The following is a 23142-nucleotide window of genomic DNA, read 5'->3' as shown; positions in this document are numbered from 1 at the left end:
TGTGTATACAATGCTGTATATATATATATATGTAATTCAAAATTTATATAGAAGAAGGATTCATGCACGTATGAAGAAATTGCCAAGATCACAGGACACCTGGCACAACGTAGGTGTGCCAGGTGGAAGTTTCCAACCGTTGATGATGCTGCCATTACCAACTGCTGGGAAGTTACTAAGGGTTATGGGCAACATGGTAAAGTCTGGTATAGTGCACCAGGTGGACTCTGAAGGAAGCCTGAATATGGAGGGAGACTGATACAAATACATGAAGAAATTGCAAGTTATGGGACACCTAGCACTGCAGAGATGTGCCAAGCGGAATCAGTCAACTGCTGCTGAAACTGAAATCTCCAACTGCTGACAAATAAACAGGACCCTTAGGCATAGTATGCAAACCCTGTTCAACACACATAACAATCTTAACGACACTTTGCTTATCAACTCCAATTCAATTACATTCCAGCAATGCATTTTAATTATGCTTAATTCTAGTCCAATACTGTCCTTCTTTACTTTCAAGCAATTATATCGTAGTTACTTTATTTCAAAGTCCAACACTTTCGTTTTCCTTTCCACTAGTTGTAGAACTTTCCTCAAGTCATTTTTCAAGGCAAAAAGAACCCCTGGAAGTGGTCATTCCAAGCTTCCTTTTCAGTCGCTTGATCCCAACAATTCTCCATTGGAATATTGTTTGGATATCCCCTTTGGAACTACAGCAGTTCCTGACACACCCGAACCTTTCCATTCATCTGGAAAGGACCAGTGTTTACCCGCCAAACAACAAACAATAGGTTTATACTTGACGACTGAAGCCGCCATGCCACATCAACCTTCTTCAGATTCTTTAGATCTGACACCATTAGCTGCATCCGATTCTCTACCTATTGCACTTCGTAAAGGTACTCGGTCTTGTGTCACTAATCATCCCATTGCTAATTATGTTTCTAATAAATTCTTATCACCATCTTTCTCATGTTTTTCCTCCAAGTTGTCTACTACTTTTTTTCCTAATTAAGTGAGGGATGCTCTATCTGATTCGGGTTGGTGAAGTAATGGAAGATGAAATGGATGCCTTACATCTTAATGGAACGTGGGAATTTGTTCCACTACCTCTTGGTACCAGGATTGGTTGTAAGTGGGTATATACCGTGAAATATCTTCGTGATGGTTCTATTGAGCGTTTAAAAGCATGCCTTGTTGCTAAAGGTTATACAAAGACCTATGGTGTTGATTATGATGAGACCTCTCCTGTTGTCAAGATTTCTTCTGTTCATGTTTTAATTTCTATTGTTGCGAATCTTAACTAGCCCTTGTTTTAGTTATATTTTAAAAATGTTTTCTTACATGGTGACTTAGTTGAAGAAATCTACATGGAGAATCCACCTGGGTTTGTTGCCCAGGTGGAGTATTGACACACGGTCTGTCGCCTAAAGAAAGTCTTGTATGGTTTGAAACAATCACCTAAAGCTTGGTTTGGAAAATTTTCTGAGGCGACATTAGGATTTGGTCTTTGTAGATGGCAAACAGATCATTTGGTATTTCATCAACATACCAACAGGTTACATTTTTCTTGTAGGGGATGACTTTGTGGGCATTGTTAAGTTGAAATTATTTCTGCAACATCAATTTTTGACTAAAGACTTGGGTAAACTCGGATACTTTTTAGGTATTGAAGTTGCTCGATCTAATCAAGATGTAAGTTTGTCTCAAAGGAAGTATGTGCTAGACTTATTGGAGGAAACATGTTTGTTAGGTGGTTGTCCAGTTGATGTGCCTATGGACTCAAACATTGAACTCTTGGTTGATGAGGGAGATTTATTTGATATCCCTGGTAAATACTGTCCCCTAGTTGGAAAACTAATTTATCTCCCCATTACTCGACCTGATATTGTAGTGAGTCAATTCATGGGTGCTCTTATAGTGCCTCATTGGAATGCTGTTCTTCGGATTATTCAATACCTTAAGCAAGCTCGGGGTATCGGGTTGTTGTATAAACCAAATGGACACCTTAAGGTGGAAGGTTTTACAGATGCTGATTGGGCTGGTTCTCCCTCAGATAGAAGATCCACTATAGGCACCTTCTTAGGTGGTAATTTGGTAACATGGAGGAGTAAGAAGCAGCTGTCCACATTGCATCCAACCCAGTGTTTCATGAGAGAACCAAGCATATTGAAGTTGAATGTTAGTTTATCCGTGATAAGATATTGAGTGGAGGCATCTCTACACCATTTTTTATATCTGAAGATCAATTTGTTGATATGTTTACTAAAGCTCTAAGTTATAAGCGGTTGAAGTTTATTTGTTCCAAGCTGGGGATTATATGATATATTGATATATACTCACCAGCTTGAGGGGGAGTGTTAGAATGTATATAGGCGTATTTTGTATTTCTTATATGTTGGTCATTTTCCTTGTAATATAAGTTGTTATATAAAATAAGTGAGAGAGGCCCGGTTGTGTATCTCTCCAAAATATTTTTCAGATCCCATACACGCTGTCTTCTTCTTCTCTGTAATTCCTAAATTCAACACAACCAATTTATGCTGTATTTTCAAAGATTTGGTTTGTATTCAATCTTCACCTCTCAGAATTGGCTGGACAAACATTGGATAACTAATGAAATCCACTGGACATCTCAAATAAACTATCCTTCTTGACCTTTACCAAGAAAAAGAATTGTTTCCTGATTACACATTATTAATTATATAGTGATGTATGAAGCATTTTAGACTAACTTTATATTCAAATGGGCATGGAGACTCGCTTCCTGAAATGATTTACTTTCATTGTATTTTGTAGGGAGTTTCGGTCAAAATGGTTGCTGCTGGTGCTGAACACACAGCTGCTGTTACAGAAGATGGTGAGCTCTACGGCTGGGGCTGGGGCCGATATGGAAACTTGGGTTTAGGTGACAGAAATGATCGCTTAATTCCTCAAAAAGTTTCAGGTGTTAATGTATGTTTTCTGTTGAGAATATTTCATTTATATTCATGCTTTACTAGCATGTTCTATTTTACATGATAGTATACGTAAATTGCATTAATTATTTGTATTCAACATAAAACCTAATTTTATCCGTATACTCTTAAATAGATTAGAAAAACACAATATAGTCCTATATCTGGTCTCAAAATTTCTTTCCAAACAAGTTGCATAAATAAATTATTTGGAGAATACTTTGGCTAAAACATAAATTTTAGGGTAAATTACACTCGCCCCCTGAGGTTAGTCCATATCTCAGCTAGATAAAGATTTTGTTTTTAACTTTCACTTTACATTTGAATTAGTGGTTTAGCATTTCACTTACACCCCAAATGTCAATTTTTGGTGGGGTCATAGTACTTTTGAGGTGTTAAATGACTGTGCTACCCTTTGACCTGTTGTTGACTATTTTTGTGACCAAACTACCCCCAACATACGCATTTCCTTTTCTCTCCTCGTCAGACCATCATCCAATTCACCTTTCCTCTTCCTTCCACAACAGACGATTTTGGTCCCAACTCCACCCATCAATATGATCCATATATATAAATACACACACACACACACACACACATATCTATGACCATCATCGAATTCACCTTTCCTCTTCTTCCATAACAAGACAATTTTGGTCCCAACTCCACCTATCAATCTCATCCATATATATATATACATGTGCATATATCTATCTATACACACACACACACACATACAAAACAGGGGGCGAGCTCGGAAAACAGGGGGTGATGATGGCGAATCACTAGCGACGATGGCCTCAGAGAAGAGGGAAGAACCCACGCGAACAATGGCCTTGGAAAATAGGGGGCGAGCTCGGAATGACCCATCCGGCATAAGATGGATTGCATTTCTTCCTCACGGCTGAGCCCATCTTCATCTTTGCTGAGCCGAGCACAACCTTGCACCTTTGCAGGTTCGTCACCGCCTTGCCCGCCGATGCAGTGCCTTAAGCCTATTGCCGTTCAATCCCTTCGAGTCTCCCTCTTGCCCGGTGGAGAAGTCGGCAGAACCAGCGGTGGGCGACGGGCTGTGGAGAAATCGGCGGAACTGGCGGTGGACGACTCGGCTGCAGCAGTGGGTGACGGGCTGTTGGATTGCGGAGTGGAACGGTGAGCAAAGACTGCCAGTGGGTTCGGATGGCTGTGGAGAAGTGAACTGGAGCGTATTGGGTTTACGTCGGCAAGGAAACTTATCTATGTCGATGTATCATTCTTCTTGTCTATGTCGATGTATCATTCTTCTTGTCTATGTTGATGATATCATCAACATAGACAAGAAGAATGATACATCGACCAGTAGAAGAATGGTGGATAAAACATGTATGGTTAGAATGACATCTAACAAACTCCATGGATAGAATTACATCACTGAAGCGGTTGAACCAAGCTCTAGGAGATTGTTTTAACCCATACAAAGAATTCCGCAATCGACAGTCCTTTCCAGTATACTCCCCCTCAGCCCGAAAACCGGGTGGAGGATCCATATAAATAGTCTCAAGAAGATCACCATTAAGGAAAACATCTTAACATCAAGCTAATGAAGAGGCCAATTGTGTGAGGCAGCTAGGGAGGCAAGTAAACGAATTGAGGTCAATTTAGCCACTGGAGCGAAGTTATCATGAGAGTCTTTACCAGGAATCTGAGTAAACCCTTGGCCACCAAACGAGCCTTGTACCAATCAATAGTGCCATCGGCTAGATATTTAACACTGGATACCCATTTGTAACCAACAGTCTTTTCACCAGGAGGGAGATATACAAGCTCCCATGTTTCATTTTGCTGCAAAGCATCCATTTCTACCATCATAGCAGACATTCAATTGGGATTCCGGAACTCAAAGACATTTATGGGAATGGAAATGGAATCAAGCTTGCCTAAAAAGGCTCAGTAAGACCCTGAAAGACCATCATTAAAGATATACTGCGAAATATGATGATTAGTACTACAAGCGAATCCAAATCGAGTAAGGGGTTTGCGATCATGAGTGGGATACCGAAACTCAGGAACAGGGTTAGGGAAATGTAGAGGAGAGAGAGGAGATGTACCTAAACCTGTATTGTACCTAAACCTGTATCTGAGGAGGATGAAGGCAGTGGAGGCGGAGCACGAGGGCGGCGAGAATACACCGGCAAAGGGGGTGTGGAAACCACAAGAGAAGACTCTTCTTGAACAATAGGAAGAGGATGAGCAAGAGGAGAAGCCTCTTGATCGGGAGTAGAAGTTTCCTGCAAGATAGTGTTAGAACCATAAAAAGGGGTATGCTTATGAAAGGTGACATCAAGAGAGTGATACATGTGTTTGTGTATAGGATCATAACACCGGTAACCTTTTGACCTTGAAGAGTATTCTTAAACGATACATTTAATGGCCTTGTCATCAAGTTTAGTACGAGAAGGGCTACGATTCTGAACAAAACATGTACTTCAAACACCTGAGGCATGATGGAAAAAAGAGTAATTTAGGGGTACGATTAATGAGAAAAGTAGTTGTAAGAACCGCCATGTGCCAGTATGACTTTGGCACATTCATACCACTTAAAAGACATCAAACAACTGACATTAGATTACGGTTTTTATGCTTTGCCACACCATTTTGTTTAGGGGTATATGGACAATTAAGTTGATGAAGAATACCTTGTTGGTTAAATTGAGGCCGAAACTAATTGGAAACATATTCATGACCATTGTCAGACCTAATATTCCTAACAACAATTTTATATTGAGTTTTGATCATTTAGAGGAATTGAGTGAACAAAGGAAAAAGTTCAGATTTCTTTTTAAGTAAATATACCCGTGTGCAGCGGAAATAATCATAAATGAATGTGACATAATAACGATGGCCCATAAAAGCAGTATCAGGAGAAGGACCCCACACATCAGAATGGATGAGATCAAACATACTAGGTGCACGATGCATATGAGTAATATTACTGGTTCTAGTATGTTTAGAAAGCTAACAAGTCTCACATTGAAACTTATTATCCTTACAAGCCATTAATGAAGGGAAAAACAGTCATAAATACTGAAAGTTTACATGCCCAAGGTGAGCATGCCATAAATTTAAAGTCTGGAAAGAAAAATAATGAGACCTAGAAACTGGAAGAACAGAGGCTTGAAGCAAGTGGAGGAGGTGTCGGTGGAGGATCCCTAAAGTAGTAGAGGTCATCGTGGTCATATTCCCTGCCAAAAATCCTCTTCGAACATAGGTCCTGTAAAACACAATAATGAGGAAAGAAAATCACTTTAGTGATTTGGCAAGTTTGCTAACAGATAGAAGATTAAATGCAAAGTTAGGAACATGAAGAACAAATGGCAAAATAATATTAGGGGATAGATGAACATGTCCTTTACAGCGAATAATGGTGGTTGACCCATTGGCTAGACTAATAGTGGTAACGGGAGTAGAAAATAAAGACAACTCATGAATCATTTGATCATTGGCTTCGGAATCCAGAACCCAAGTAGGTTTTTCCGCTTTATCATGAAAAGCAGAAGGAGTACCTGTAACTTTAGTAGCCGTGGCAATAAAAGAGCTAGCCCTGGTAGATAATGCTTCGAACTGCTCCTGAAGCCGGCCAATCTGGGACTGTAACTGCTTGAAGTCCTGTAAAGATGGTCTGGGAGGAGTTGAAGCAGGAGGGACAATAATCTGTGGAGTAGTATACCCCCAATAGTATCGGCTATTACAGTAGTGTGGCCACGGCCAGAAAGACGATTGCGAGAAATTTTTTGCTTTAGCTCGGGATGAAGCTTAAAGCAACCATATTTTATATGACCAGTGGCTCCACAATGTTGACAAATAACCTTTCCCTCTAGAAGTCTAGAATTAGCAGCAAGAGCCATCTAATCAATTGGAGTCTCGTAAAGCTACTGGTTAAAAAAATCTGACGTCTATGCTCCTCATAGTCAACAATAGCGAAGGCATTATATAAATCAGGCATAGGAGAGGCGTTTATGATCTGAGTTCTAAGAGCATTATACTCGGATTGTAAACCCATAAAAAACCGGTAGGTATGCTGGCAGTACCAAAAGAGTTGCAACTTCTTTACATAAATCGGAGAGAGGTTCATATTGTTCTAAGTCTTCCCTCTTAGGCTGGAGTTACCCAAAATACTCTGATACTGACAGCTTGAATGTCTCCTGAGATGCATGAGCAATCTCCTGATAGAGTTCAATGATACGAGCATCATTACGGGAATGGGCATACATCTTGTTAAGGGCCTGCATAGACGAAAAACGGAAGTGTGAAACATGAACATATTATAGATACGCTCCTCCATTGAGTTGAAGATCCAACCCAGAATGATGCACCTATCCATATCCCATGCAATATATTTAGTATCCGTCTTTTACGATTCCTTAACTAGACCCAAAAGCCAACCAGTTTTCCTTTTCCCTCCAATATAGAGTTGAAGAGAATGGGACCAAGATACGAAGGTGCGCCCATTCAAGAGCACACTAGTAACCCGTTGTGCCGGTGTATGATGTGCCGAAGATAAAGTATGTTGGATCGAGGATAAAGTGTCCTTTTGGCTACTAGAGTCGGTCATAGTACCAAAATAAGGCTGGTCCACACGTCGAAGCAGGAGGAAAGAGAAAAAAACAAGGCCGGAAAAATCGTCACTTTCCTCTAAATATACTGCCAAACAAATACCGATAGCCCACAAAGAAAAAAAAAAACACAAGAAGGACGCTTAGGTCATATAAAACCTAAGGGAACTCTCCTAAAAAAGGAGTAAAAAACAAAGGGTTACTTGAGGGGTCCGGCGCAAGGGCTAGGAGGAGATGGAGGTGTGTCGGAGGTGAGGGAAAATGGAGAGAGAGAAAGAGAAGGTGGCGGCGTTGGGGAGGCGAAGTTTTTGTTTTTGCTCTAATACCAAAAAGAAGAAGTTTTGGGTTTTGGCTTACTCAAACCAAGAGTCAAGAGCTATATTTATATACAAGAATGTGTTACAAAGAAAGGAAACCAAATCAAAGTAAAACATGAAATATGCCAAAATCTACATGATCCCATGATTACGGAGATCTTATCTACGTGATCCTATGATAATAGGGATCTTATATAAAACACCTAATAAAAGGCTGAAAATAGCTAATAAAAAAAAAATAATAATAATTCAGATATTTCAACACGTAGAAACCAATTTTTTCCCCTGTCCTTTTGCACACAAAAACCTTTATACGTGTTGTTTCATAAGTGTACATGAGTGATGGGATATATGCACTTTATAAAGGCAGAGAGATGCCAGTTTTCACTGTAACCCTTATTCCACTTTCAATCAAAGTAAGGAAAAATAGGAAACACTTCCCTAATAATTAATTACCAAAAAGTTAGTTTATAAGTTGACCAAATCATATAATATCAGTGTAATATCTATTTACTTAGCCACCAAGTAATGGAAATATATCACATGTCCAAATCATGTGGGTCACAATTAAGAAATAATCTTACATTCTCCCACTTGGCCCATATGATAAATTCCGTAGTGGTTTAGTAAAATTGTCATTAGTGTGCACCATAAATCAGATTGAGGCATTAAGTTGGTCGTCATAAATATCATGGTAAATAAACTACTAATGCAAGTCATGGCGGTTGTATGTCACTAAACGACACAGCCCTTTCATAAACCACAACACTAATAACCTATTTAACATAGTCTATAAATGAAAAAAGATCAATAAAGGTCTAACCATAATGTATTTTCCAAGACTATTCCTGCTATCATTCATTCAATGCAATACGTACATGTACGTTATTTAACAGGAAATATCAAAAATACATTTAATGAGTTCAAAATGTCAAATATATATAAGCACTATTAAGCAATCCATAACAAAAATAATAATTATTAGTGACTACACTGAATATCCATTCTTTCAACATGTCCAATAAATATCTTGGGTGGTAGTCCCTTTGTTAATGGAATTGCAATCATAAGGTGTGTGCTTATGTGTCAAATAGACACTCGTTGGTTCTGAACTTCTTCTTTTACGGTAAGGTATTTCAACACCATATGCTTAACACCTTTGGAATACCTATCATTTTTCATATAAGTGGACAATTGCTGCATAAATTTTCAGCAACCTGAAAATGGTACCTATAACTCAAAGTCCTAAAATAAATTCCGTAACCATAAATCATGAATTATAGCCTCAAAGCATACTACAAATTTAGTCCACAAAGCGATAACTTACTGCCTTGTTGTTTTTCATGATATTGCTCCTTTAGCCAAAGGAATAAATAACCAAGAGTGAATTCACTATTATCCACACATTCATCAAAATCTGTCTTCCTAAGAATAATCTTTTGTCCCTTGTCGACCTATGCCTACATCAAACTCCCACAATAGATGCATAAGGAATATTTGGTATTTCTTTACTTTCTAATTCTTTCTTTGGGCATTGCATTAAGCTAAATTTATCCCCTTTCTGTATTGGAACAATACCGGCTGAACAATGTTCCTGTCATGCCCCGAATTCGTAGAACCCGGTTTATGATGAAAAGGAAAATAACCCATACTCAAGTTCCAAATGCGGAAGCTAATATAAAATAGTCGACCAATGGAGCCAACGCTGATACAACCTGAATAAGGGTATAGTCTCAAATATGTCAAACCTGAATCAAGGAATAGTCGGAGAGTGGACCCATGCGGGGCCACATATAGCATCCCACGTTATCAACACCAACTAGAAACTCCAATGCAGGTCTCCATTCCTGAAATTGTTGTCAATGGGGTGAGCAAGTATGCCCAGTAGATGATGTACAATGTACCCTTTCTAAGGCCTTTCAAGTCATGCAGCACATAAGCAAACATACATATAGCATTCCTAAGGGAGCATGCTTTCAAACTATGTTGGCGTCTAACATTCGCCTACAAGTCTCATTGAAATGATCATGCGGCGGCATATTTTCAAATAATGTCCTTTCTCTAACATTCGCAAAACAAGTATCAACAAGATCATCCCATGGGAGCATACTTTAAAGCATGGTTCTTCTAACGTTCACATTTCAAATATCAACGAACATGCTTCAAGTCACCCATATGGTCATTATTTCAAACATACTTCTACAATAGTTCTAATGAGATGAAAGCAACAAGATCAAGATCATCATTTAATTTTTAGTCAATGCATACCTATGCATCATGAACTCACTCATGAACACATATATGTAGTCCAAACCCAAATCAAAGCACATGGATTGGTTAACCCAACCGGATATGGGGTACCTCCCCATATCCCTACCTTCTTTTCATGGTTACTAGCCCGTCGGTAATGACACCCGCTTGGCCAAGTTTTGGGATTTTCAACCCTAGGACCATGCCCTTCCTATTTCATTCACAACCAATCCCGAATGTGGGGTACCTCCCCACGTACCTTTCGAAAAACCTCCACAAACTTTGAAAAATCAATACTCACCCATGATCCACACCACACACACACACACACACACTATGGCGTGTAGGGTGAGAGATGGATATCACAATAACTTCACAATTTCTTTCAATAGAATAGTCCACACTTGATTCAAATGTTCATAGCTACACGTTCTCCAATTTCACATTTAACATAACATAGCTTCTCATGGACATAACATCAACACTTGGCATGCTATAGATGCTCAATGACATGAGTAATAACTTCATAAGTTTAACAACAATTAAACATGATATTCGATTTCAACATTTACTTTCATTATTACATCCATAATAGCACCAATACAATATTTCACAACATCTCTTCCTCATAGGCTTTTTATCAAATACTTAACATGCATTTGACAATTGTAATCAAGATATGTAATCAAGTATCTTCATACAACACAGTTAAAGCAATGCTAGCATGGATATCACAAATTCACCGAGGCTACTTAGTAATATACATGTATTCATTCATAACATACTATAACTCCATTTCATAATCTAAGCAACATTTATTCAATTAAGAAGTAAAGAACACATTGTATCATCTTATGATTTCAGCAATCTACCTCCCACTTCGAAAATTCACAATAAATTCAATCCTTAACCAAATTACATAAATCCAAAACCAATTGAATGTTTAAAGGCTAAACTTTGAAACCATCAATTTAGTTTAACAAATTCCCTTTTGGATTAAGGTAGTTTGATGCAAATGTTTAGAGAACGTTATGCTCACAAACCAAAATTTTCAACAAATAGTTCCCAACTTTTAAAATTCATACAAAATTTATTTCTAACCCAAAACGCATGAAACCAAAGCCAAATGGAAGCTAAATGGCCATACTTTGATGTTGTGATTTTAATTTCATAGGTCCCCTTGCCGATAAAACAGTTTTAATGATGAAGAGTCGGAAAAATTCTGTTTTCCGAAACAGTTTTCTAGCAACTAGTTCCCAAATTCAAAAATTCGTATCAATTTCGTTTCAAGACCAAATTACATAAAACCAATGGAAAATGAAAGCTAAAGGATCATATTTTCCAGCTATTAATTCAGTTGAACAAGATCCATCACTGAATAATTCAGTATAGGGCAGAACCTTCACTTTCGATACTTTTTAACATGTTATAATCATAGTAATCACATAAAACACTTACAAAAGCAAAGTTAAGGATGGTTAAACACCCCTACCTCAATGAATGAGCAGACCCTAGCTTCCACCAAGGTCGGAAGTGCTCCAATAGCTTCAAGAATTACCCCAACTTGTAGTCCTTTCCAAGTTCATCAACTTTTTCAACTAAAGCTCCCTCAAATTCTAAGCTTTTCTTCCACCCTAAAACTTCAAGTTGCCCCAATGGCTCCAATATCGGTATCAAAATGTTGCTCTTGGTGAGTAGATCAACTCTTTAAACTAGCCCAAGGCCCAAACCCTAGTGTAACTAGATCAAATCCAAGTTTCTTTGGTGTAGAACAATGGTGGAAAAGAAAAAGAAAAAGAAGGCAAGGAGGGGAGAGATTTTTCGGTGGAGAGAGAGGAAAAGATGAGACCAAAAATCTGATATGGTCTCCTTATCACTTCCTTGGTCAATTTGTGGGTCCCTCCCATTTGCAAAAGAGTACTAAAATACCCTCCAAATGTAATTACAACTACAACCATGCCATGTTCACATAATTAGTCACATATATGTGTATATATAACACGTCAATACGAAAATAATGAAATGGAATGAAACTAGGAAATTTCCCGAGCACAAAAACCTGGTCCCGGGAATGAAAACCGAATATGCTTGAAATGGCTCCAAATGAGTTTCTAAGGGTTCTAAACTTGAAGAAACGCTCCAAATGAGCCCCGAAAACCCACGGCATGTGTCCCCACATAGCAAAAATAAAATACCAAAATTCGAAAAAGTCCCCAAAAAAAATAGAAAAATGGAAACCAAAATGGAATTGGTCCTTACCAAATCTTTCTAAAACTCTTTTAATATATACTTTTTGAGACAATCCTAACAATCCATGTGATCTATTATGGAATATTTCCATCTCTATCACGTAGGATGCCTCACCCATATCTTTTATTTCAAAGTTCTTAAAGAGATAATTTTTAGTTCATGCAATAAACCAAGATCACTACTAGCAAGCAAATTATCATCAACATATAGAATTGTAAATATAAACTTACTCTCACTAACCTTATCGTATGTACACCGATCAACAGTGCTTTCCTTAAACCCAAAAGAAATAATAGTATCACTAAACTTAATATACCATTGTCAGGAAGCTTGTTTAAATCCATATATTGATTTTTTAAGTTTACAGACTATGTGCTCTTTACCCTCTAATGTGAAGCCTTTAGGTTGTTCCATATAGACTTCCTCTTCTAAACTCCCATTCAAAAAGGCTATTTCCATATAGACTTCTTCTTTTGAACTCCCATTCAAAAAGACTATTTTCATAATGAGCTACTAATGCCATAATAATTCTTAGAGAATCCTTCTTAGATACCGGAGAGAAGGGTTCTTTATAGTCAATGCCTCCTTTCTAAGTGAAACATTTGGCTACAAGTATGGCTTTATATAGTTCAATATTGCCATTAGAGTCGTGTTTGGTCTTAAAGACCCATTTACACCCGACTTGTTTAAATACTTCAGGCAATTCAACGAGTTCCCGTACTTCATTTTCTTTCATTGATTTCAACTCTTCATTCATGCCATTAATCCATTTAGTAAAATCATCACTGCTAATGGCTTGTGAATATGTAACCGGATCTTTACATATCCCTATATCAAAAATAGATTCTTGTAGATATACCACACAGTCATTCGGAATAGCAGATCTCTTTTCTCTTTGAGACCGTCTTAATTTTATTCCTTGTGGTTCTTCTACAACCTGTTAATTGGTGACAATCTCATTATGGAGTTGTTTATCACTCAATTGTTCTTCGTTGTTATGCAGTTTAATTGTTTAACAATTACAGGAACAATTATATCTTTAGAAGTTACGGGTAAATGGATTTGTGCCCTAATTTCTTGAATAATCACATTCTTTTTTTTTTTTTTTATCAATTCCACTGATCTCACTCTCAATGAATCGGTTTCAACAATTTTCGTACTATGTGCAGGATAGTAAAATCTGTACCCTTCGGATTTTTTTGGGTAACCTATAAAGTACCCACTAACCGTTTTAAAATCCAATTTCTTTTCATGTGGATTATAAATCCTAGCTTCTGCTGGGCAACCCTTAACATGCAGGTGCCTTAAACTGGATTTCCTTCCTGTCCAAAGTTCAAAGGGAGCCTTTGGAACTCCCTTACTAGGAACCCTGTTTAATACATACAGAGTGGTTTTAAGAGCATACATCCACAATGATATAGGTAACGAGGAATTACTTAAAATACTTCTAACCATATCCATAAGAGTACAATTATGCCTTTGATTATGCCTTTTAATTACACCATTCTGCTTTGGCGTGCCTGGCATAGTGTATTGAGCACAAATGCTATGCCTTTCAAGGAGTTTAGCAAACGGTCCAAGGCATTGATCCGTTTCATCATACTTTCCATAATATTCACCACCTCTATTTGTCCTTACGATTTTCACTTTTCTATCTAGTTGCCTTTCAAGCATATTTATGTATATTTCAAGAGTATCCACTGCTTAAGATTTTTCAAGAAACAAATAGATGTATCCATAATGTGAGAAATCATCCTTAAAGGTGATAAAATAATTTTCTCCACCAAAAGATGGCACATCAAAAGGTCCACAAACGTCTGTATAAATAATTTCAAGAAGTTTTGTACTTCTTGTGGCTCCTTTCTTTATGTGTTAGGTTTGTCTACCTTTAATACAATCCACACACACTAAAATTAGTAAATTCTAGATTCCGAAGAATTCCATCTTTTACTAATCTTTTTAACCTTTCACTTGATATATGACAGTCTTTTATGCCACAAGAAAGATGAATTTTCATTAACTGAGAGCTACGCTTAGTTCCAACATTTTGATGCAAGGTTAAAAGGGCTTTAGAAAATAAATCATCAAGCTTTAATTTGTATAAACCATTAACAAGAATACCAGAACCAACAATTTGGGATTTCTTGAACAAATTGAAACATCCATTACCAAATTTAAAGGAAACCGTCAATATCAAGTTTGGACAGAGAAATTAAATTACGGGAAATTAAATGAACATAAAGACTTTGAAGCAAATCTAACTGAAACCAGTATTACTTATCAAAGAAAAAAAAAAAATTCTAACTGAACCCAGTATCTAAAATTAAATGAAATGTTCCAATGGCTTCAACTAAAATTTTCTCCCTAATTCCCTGTGAACAAGAAATCATTATTTGGATTTATGGTTTGGGTTGTAAGGAATCCCTGCATCATATTAAAAATATGAACATTAGAGCTTGAATCAACCCACCAAGTATTAGAAGGAACTTCAATTAAGTTTGATTTGCAACACACTAAAGCCCAAGGTTTGCCCTTCTTTTCGAACCATTCCTTACATTTCTTGCAATCTTTTTGAAAGTGTACAGACTTGTTATAGAAATGACACTTACCATTTTTGCGTTCCCGCTTTTGACCAGGTTGATCAGAATCTCTTATTTTGGGTGGTGCTCGCTTAGTACCCTTTCTAGGCTTTTTCCCAAATTTCTTTCTAGCTTCTTGAGTCATGAGATGAACAAAATGATTACCTTGCTGCTTAAGCCTTCCCTCCTTCATTCACATTCCACTTGTCCTTAATAGTGTTATAGTGAATTTGAAATGGCCTATACTAAGTAGGTAAGGAATTGAGAATAAATTGAACGAGGAAAGTCTCATCCACTCTCATCCCTAAGGTTCTCAATTTTGTAGGAAGATTAGTCATCTCAAGAACATGATTATACTTGGTACGAGTACCATTAAAATGCATAGTAGTGAGATCAACCATTAGTTTTCCTACTAGATATTTATCTACAATATGGAAATATTCTTTAATTTAAATATTCCTTAGCACTATCAATTTGGGGAACAATCATTCACATAAACATAATGCTTAATATGTTCAATCTCTCCCAAGCATTCTGGAGAATCTTTCTTCTTCACTGCTTTTATCAATAATTGCAGTATGTTTCTCAATTTGAAATGCTAAATCAAAATCCAACACACCTAAGTTGAATTGAACTTAGTCACTCAATAATGAGAAGTTAGTCTTACTGAGAATTGAAACAGATGTAGCATGCGAATCAAGTGAAATAGGAAGAGATACAGCAATAGCATAATCATAATAAGATAAATGCTCACAACATTAATGCTTTGAGTTAACAATATATATATATTTAACTTAAAATATAAAACACTGTATAAATATGGTACCCCTTTGGGTAGTAACCATAAAATACTAATAATGACGCTTAACTTTATTTATATGTATAACTTCATTAGATGATGCATTATTTAATTAAATAGATAAGTTACCTTAGGATATCCGATAACTACCAAATTAAAAAATACATACAATCCCATAATATTCATTTAATCACTTGAAAATCGATTCTCTTTGGAAATTTATTTCTCATGATTAAATAAACTCAATCTTCACGAACATAACAACAAATCATAAGCATCAATAATTCATGAAATATTGCAATTATGTATACTACAAAAATTAATATTCATCAATTATTATGGTTGGGCCACTTTGCTAGCTCTCGACCTTTACATAATATGAATATTAAATTAGTTAGTGACTAATTCATAATTAAGTAACCCATTTTAACATTATACACACATACTCGTACTGCTGATCGGGTTCAATCAATCGAAACTATAACATGAATCAATTGAACAGAGTCCAGGAAGCTCAATCGAAGAGAGCCTCTGTATCAAGGAATGAAGCAAAGATGGACCAACGGATTAGGTGAACACATTGGCAAACTGATTAGAGGACTGAACAAAGCATGGCTTGATAATTCCCGAACGAACCTTCTCTCCGATAAAATGAATGTCCACCTCTGTATGTTTAGTCCTCTCATGAAGAACAGAATTTGAAACGAGCATGATGGCCGACTTATTATCACAAAACAAGTCTGAGGACTGTTTTTCACTTAGCCCTAGCTCCTCCAAGAAAGATCGAAGCCAGAGAATCTCCTTTACTATGAATAATGGTGGTATGCTTAAATGAGTATAATCACCCCCTTCACAGTTATGGTATTTATATACTAAAAGACCATATATTAAATGTTACAAGAAATGAAACCAAATAAAATCACTATAGATTCTATGCCTAAAAATTTGTGTAAATAAATTCAAATCCCATGATTTTAGGCTTGACTAATATGGTAAGTTAAAATCCCATTATTCTAGCTAACATATCTCCGTTAACAGATTGTCTTTATGATGATTTCAACATACTCCTGACATGTTATATTTTTCACTTTTTAATTTTTTTTGTACTTTATAGAAAAGCTTTTTGCTTGGTATCTGAAATTTTCAGCAGAAGCTGACTCCGAGTTCCACTATATATTTGCTTCATATTTATTTCTCTCTATGTACACTTTTGCTCTTAAACTATTCTTTCAATTCCAGGTTGTAATAGTTTATAGTTGCAGGGAGAGACGATGGTTTTGGTAGCCTGTGGATGGCGGCATACAATATCTGTTTCTTCATCTGGTGGTTTATACACGTATGGGTGGAGCAAGTATGGGCAACTGGGACACGGAGATTTTGTAGACCACCTCATCCCTCATAAGCTGGAATCCTTGCATGAAAGTTTTATTTCTCAGGTAAACTCATTGCCCTACAACAACACTGATCTTAATTAGTATTATTACATTAAGTTCTATATTATAGTCATGGAAAACAAGTGAAAGAATAAGAGAATGTAATTTACAGCATACTGGGGTTGCAGTGGGTACTTAAGAAATCTCAGTGTGAGTTGTGCAGTGGAAAAGGTTGTGGAAAGTTGAGTTTTAAAAAGAGTTTTCAGAGGGATTAATCAAGTGTTTCTTTATCCAATTCTACTCTACTAAATTACCGGTTAATTGGTCAATCACAAACAAATTAAAAGCAAGTAAAGTGTAGAATCACATCGGATCGGATTTTAGTGAGGAAACTAATTAGAAAACGTCAAGGTTTTGTGCGTTATCCCAAGCGTAAAACCGATCCACTATGTATGAAGCAAAGTACACCGAACTTTGATTCAGACTCAAACCCCTTCACTCTACCAAGACTCAATCCGCTGAACGCCCCTGGCTTCGCGACTTCCCGTCCCAACAGCTCTCAACTTCAGACTTATGCCTCGAACCTTGTAGAAGGATTGCTGGTAGATCAATAACACGCCACAAGCGCCTTGATCCCTTCAAAGTATGATCGGAAATTTTTCTTTTTCAAATATGAATTGTTGTAGAAGAAATAAAATCTGCTTTCTCTGATTATTGTAGACACAATCTTCAATAGACTTGGACACAATCAGGATCTGAGCAACACCCTAATTCACTCGTGTGTATATAGTGTGTATGTTTTTTAAAATCTCACAAAAAGGCTCTTAATGAAAATCAAAATTTTAATGCAAAAAGCCACACAACTTTAAGTGAGAAAATATGTTTTTATAGACTTTTGAAACCCTAATTGTGCTTGGAAAATAAGGAAATTTCGTGCATAAGCTTTTAGGAGAAAGTCTATACAAAATAGGAAGTAAAAACAGAGTAGGAAACAAAGTTACCAAAAACTATTGTAGAACTTGAACCAGTTCAGCTACCCATGAACCAGCATGTGATATTTTAAAAACAAAACTTTAACACTTGAACCGGTTCAGTTGCTCTTGAACCGGTTTAAGTTGGCCAGACTTGAACTGAAGGCTTTATGCTTAAAAAAATTTGGCAACGCTAATTATTTAAAAACATGCTAGTATCCTTACCTTCTAACTAGGCATCCGAAAGTGTTGTTCTTACCCTTTTTGAAGTCGTCAAGCTATTGATCACGAACAACTCTTCAATTCGCTTTCGATCTCGAACTTGAAATTGGAACTTAAAATTACAACTCGTTCGGACTTGTCTTGACAACGAAATTTGCCAATTACAAATTTTATATCACACAATCTACCCCTTAGTCAATTTTGAGACAAAACCCTAAAATCAAATTTATAACCTACCCAAGCAGAAAAGAAAGATTACAACTTGTCAAAGAATTAAGTAGCATAATGTTTCTCTTGAATATCTTTCAACTGCTTTTGATCATCTCAATGAACTCTTCCAACCTGTTTTCTGCACAAAGATTAAGCAAAAATACCAATCAAAGCTTAATCCAGATAAAACAACGTTAGTGATTGAACTCCCCCTGAATGTGAAAGTCACATTATTTTTTGCCCCTTTTTGGAACAAATTGAAAAGGGTAGAAGATAAAGCATAAAGAAAAACACGGAGCAGATTACACAGGAACTTATCAAGTCATTTATGGCAAAAAGAATTTCAAGCACATAAGCGGAAAGATCATATAAATCATGATGCGTATGACTATGTATGAACATGTAAGCACACATCATGAATCAAAATATCCAAAACTGAATACAAAAAAAAATTTGTTGTCAGTCTCCTAAACAAAACAAATGATCTCCAAATCAATCATCCCCATCAAACGGAACTTTGGATGTGACAATCTCATCACCACCATCATCTCTATCATTACCCTTCGAACTGCCATCATCAAAGTCATTCTCATCATCATCAACAGCTCTTGTGGAAGTCTCTGGGGGTGCGGGTCTACAAACATCCTCAGTATAACGCTCTCTAAGTACCTGTAACGACACACTCCACCACATGGTATGATATTGTCCGCTTTGGGCTTGAGCCCACACAGTTTTGCTTTTGGGCTTTACCCTAAAAGGTCTCATACCAATTGGAGTGATATACCTACATATAAACCCTTCACCTTTCCCTTACTGGATTGTGCACCCGTAGCTCGCCAGTGTTGTAGCCTGCCAGTGTGTCGCACCCGCCCACGGCACACCCGCCCACAGGGTCATCACAATCCACCCACCTTAGAGGCCCGACCTCCCCGTCGGCACACTTCCGGCTGGGTCAAGCTCTGATATTGTCCGCTTTGGGCTTGAGCCCGCATGGTTTTGCTTTTGAGTTTTACCCCAAAAGGCTTCATACCAATTGGAGATAACACAACCACATATAAGCACATCACCTTTCCCTTACCCAGGCAATGTGGGATTGTGCACTCGTAGCTCACCAGTGTGGTAGCTTGCCAGTGTCTCGCACCTGCCTACGGCACACTAGCCTATAGGGTCATCACAATCCATTCCTTGGAGGCCCGACATCCCCATCGGCACACTTCCGGCTGGTCAGGCTCTGATACCATTTGTAACGACCCACTCCACCACATGGTATGATATTGTTCGCTTTGAGCTCGAGCCCGCACGATTTTGCTTCTGGACTTTAACTAAAAAGGCCTCATACCAATTGGAGTGATACACTTACATATAAACACTTCACCTTTCCCTTACCTAGGCGATGTGGGATTGTGCACTCGTAATTCGCCAGTGTGGTAGCCTACTAGTGTCCCACACTCACCCACTGCACACCCGCCCACAGGGTCATCATAATCCACCCCCGTTGGAGGCTCGACGTCCCCGTCGGCACACTTCCGACTGGGTCAAGCTCTGATATCATGTTGTCAAGCCCCGAATTCCCAAAACCCGGTCCATAATAAAAGAATAAAGATATCAAAAAAATAATAAAATAAATGAGTATAATAATGGTGATAGAGATCATTTGTTATTTACTCATTTATTTTATTATTTTTTTGATATCTTTATTCTTTTATTATGGACCGGGTTTGGGGAAATCGGGGTGTGACAGTACCTTGATCTCAGCTTGTAGCTGATGCAGTCAATGATTTTATCAACTTTGTGATTTTTTGAAACTTTCCGTATTATGCTTTTTGGAAACTTTCCATGTTCTGATTTTTGGAAACTTGCTGATTTTAAGTAATTTCAGATTTTTGTTAATTTTCGTTTATTGTAATAAAGCCAATTATAGTAGGATTACTAGAAGACTCTATATAAAGGGTGGCTAGGGTATTGGAGAAGGGGTGATTAATATTATTTTTTAATAGATTAGCAGCAACGATTGTTAGCTCGTTTGTTTTCCTCCTTGTTCTAGCATTCTTTTCCTTCTTCGTTTATTTCTTTCTTACTTTAGACGACAATTGTTTGTCCTCTCTTGGTAAGGCGGCACCAGTTTGGTAGCATTGCATAGGTTCGGCTTTCCGACTGCTTAATTATGCTTCCATGACAATAAAAGAGAAGAGAATGTCGTAGGATGCAATGTCTGAACAAGCCCTTACCCCAGTGAGTCAAAAACGAAGTTGAGAATCTGGAGAGACAAGTTGAGATGTTGAACCAGCAATTGGCTCAACATGTTATCAACCCGCCAGTTGATGGCAACTTTCCGATGAAGGATGACCTGTCCAACATCAAAACTTATGCGAAACATCCGTTTTATATTTCGCGTTGCCATAGATCACCCAACGATCGGATCGATAATCGTTAGGGAGGCGAATATCAAAATTGTGATTCCTGAATTTCACGGAAGTCTTAAGGCAGAGGAGTTTATTGATTGGCTAAATGCCACTGAAAGAATTTTTGAATACCATGAGATACCAGATTACAAGAAGGTCAAGCTCGTAGCTATTCGTTTAAAGAGAAGAAGTTTTGGGTTTTGGCGTACTCGAACCGAGAGCCCGGAGCTATATTTATACACAAGAATAGGGTATAAAGAAAGGAAACCAAATCAAAGAAAAACAGGAAATATGCAAAATCTACGTGATCCCATGATAATTGGGATCTTACATAAAACACTTAATAAAATGCTAAAAACGGCTAATGAAAATAAAAATAATAATAATACAGATATTTAAACACTCCCCCTCATGCTGGAGTGAAGATATCAATCAAGTCCAACTTGGTAATCGAGGAATGAAGCAAAGATGGACCAACGGATTTGGAGAACACAGCTACCGACTGATTAGATGACCAAACAAAGCACGGCTTGATAATCCCCGGACGAACCTTCTCTCTGATAAAATGTAATGTCCACCTCTATATGTTTAGTCCGCTCATGAAGAACAGAATCTAAAGCAAGCATGATGGCTGACTTATTATCACAAAATAAGGTTAGGGACTGTTTTTTACTTAGCCCTAGTTCCTCCAAGAAAGATCAAAGCTATAGAATCTCACAGGTACCCTGGGCGATGGCACGATACTCAGCTTCTGCTAAAATCTCGAAACTACAGGTTGCTTCTTAATGTTCCAGGATATAAGATGTTCTCCATAAAAATTACAAAAGCTAGATGTGGAACGTCTGTCTTGGACCTAGCATAGTACAAGATAACCCAACCTGCCTGCTAGAAGAATAGAATAATCCAAGTCCAGGATAGGACTTAAGATATCGAAGAATATGATATATCGCATCCATATGAGCTGTACGAATAGCATGCATAAACTGACTCGCAACAGTAACAACAAAAGCCAAATCAGGACGGGTGTTTGTAAGATAAATCAGTCTTCCTATCGAGCGCTGATACTGCGAGGGATCAGAAAGGAGATCTCCAAACTTAACCGAGATCTTCATATTAGGATCCATAGGAGTGGAAGCAGGTTTACACCCAAGCATACCCGTGTCTCGAAGAAGATCCAAGACATACTTCCTTTGCGATAAAGAGATACATTGCTTAGATCTGGCAACCTTAATTCCCAAGAAATATTTGAGCTGCCTAAGGTCTTTCACATCAAAAGCTTTAGCCAATTGAAGCTTTACTTGAACATTCCCAGGGATATCATTGTCAGTAATGATGATATCATCAACATAGACAAGAAGAATGATACATCGACCAGTGGAGGAACGGTGGATAAAACATGTATGGTCAGAATGGCGTCTAACAAACTCCATGGATAGAATTACATCACTGAAGCGGCTGAACCAAGCTTTGGGAGATTGTTTTAAACCCATACAAAGAATTCCGCAATCGACAGACCTTTCTAGCATAGTCCCCCTAAGCCCGAAAACTGGGTGGAGGATCTATATAAATAGTCTCAAGAAGATCACCGTTAAGGAAAGCATTCTTCACATCAAGTTGATGAAGAGGCCAATTGTGAGAGGCAGCTAGGGAGACAAGCAAGTAAATGAACTGAGGTCAATTTAGCCACTGGAGCGAAGGTATCATTAAAGTCTTCTACTAGGAATCTGAGTAAACCCTTTGGCCACCAAACGAGCCTTACACCGCTCTATAGAGCCATCGGTCAGATATTTAACACTGAATACCCTTTTGCAACCAACAGTCTTTTTACTAGGAGGGAGAGATACAAGCTCCCATGTTACTGAAGGGAATCCATTTCTACCATCATAGCAGACATCCAATCGGGATTTCGGAGAGCCTCAGAGACATTTTTGGGAATGGAAATAGAATCAAGTTTGCCTAGAAAGGCTCGATAAAACCATGAAAGACCATCGTAAGAGATATACTGCGAAATAGGATTATCTGTACTACAAGCGAATCCAAATCGAGTAGGGGGTTTGCGGTCCCGAGTGGGATACCAAGACTCAGGAAGAGCGATCAGGGAAATGTAAAGGAGGGAGAGGAGATGGACTTGAACCTGTATCTGAGGAGGATGAAGGCAGTGGTGGCGAAGCACGAGGGCGGCGATAATAGACCTGCAAAGGGGGTAAGGAAACCATA

At 37.8% G+C, this 23142-nt stretch overlaps 1 protein-coding gene across 4 annotated transcripts in view; it reads left to right on the top strand.

Moving 5' to 3' along the window:
• Window positions 1–23142, top strand: part of LOC132267344 (ultraviolet-B receptor UVR8) — a 114463-nt gene that overhangs the window by 56134 nt on the left and 35187 nt on the right. For all 4 annotated transcript variants that reach the window (XM_059768501.1, XM_059768499.1, XM_059768498.1 and 1 more), the window contains 2 exons: window positions 2803–2958; window positions 17010–17183. In XM_059768501.1, the coding sequence (XP_059624484.1) occupies window positions 2803–2958; window positions 17010–17183 (330 nt within the window). The remainder of the gene's footprint in view (window positions 1–2802; window positions 2959–17009; window positions 17184–23142) is intronic.

Source organism: Cornus florida, unplaced genomic scaffold (genome assembly GCF_030987335.1).
Source record: "Cornus florida cultivar Cherokee Brave unplaced genomic scaffold, ASM3098733v1 CherokeeBrave_3.0.0_Hap2_Chr07, whole genome shotgun sequence".
Taxonomy (NCBI): Eukaryota; Viridiplantae; Streptophyta; class Magnoliopsida; order Cornales; family Cornaceae; genus Cornus; species Cornus florida.
Note: the sequence above shows the minus strand (reverse complement) of the source record. Positions and strands in the feature narration are given on the sequence as shown.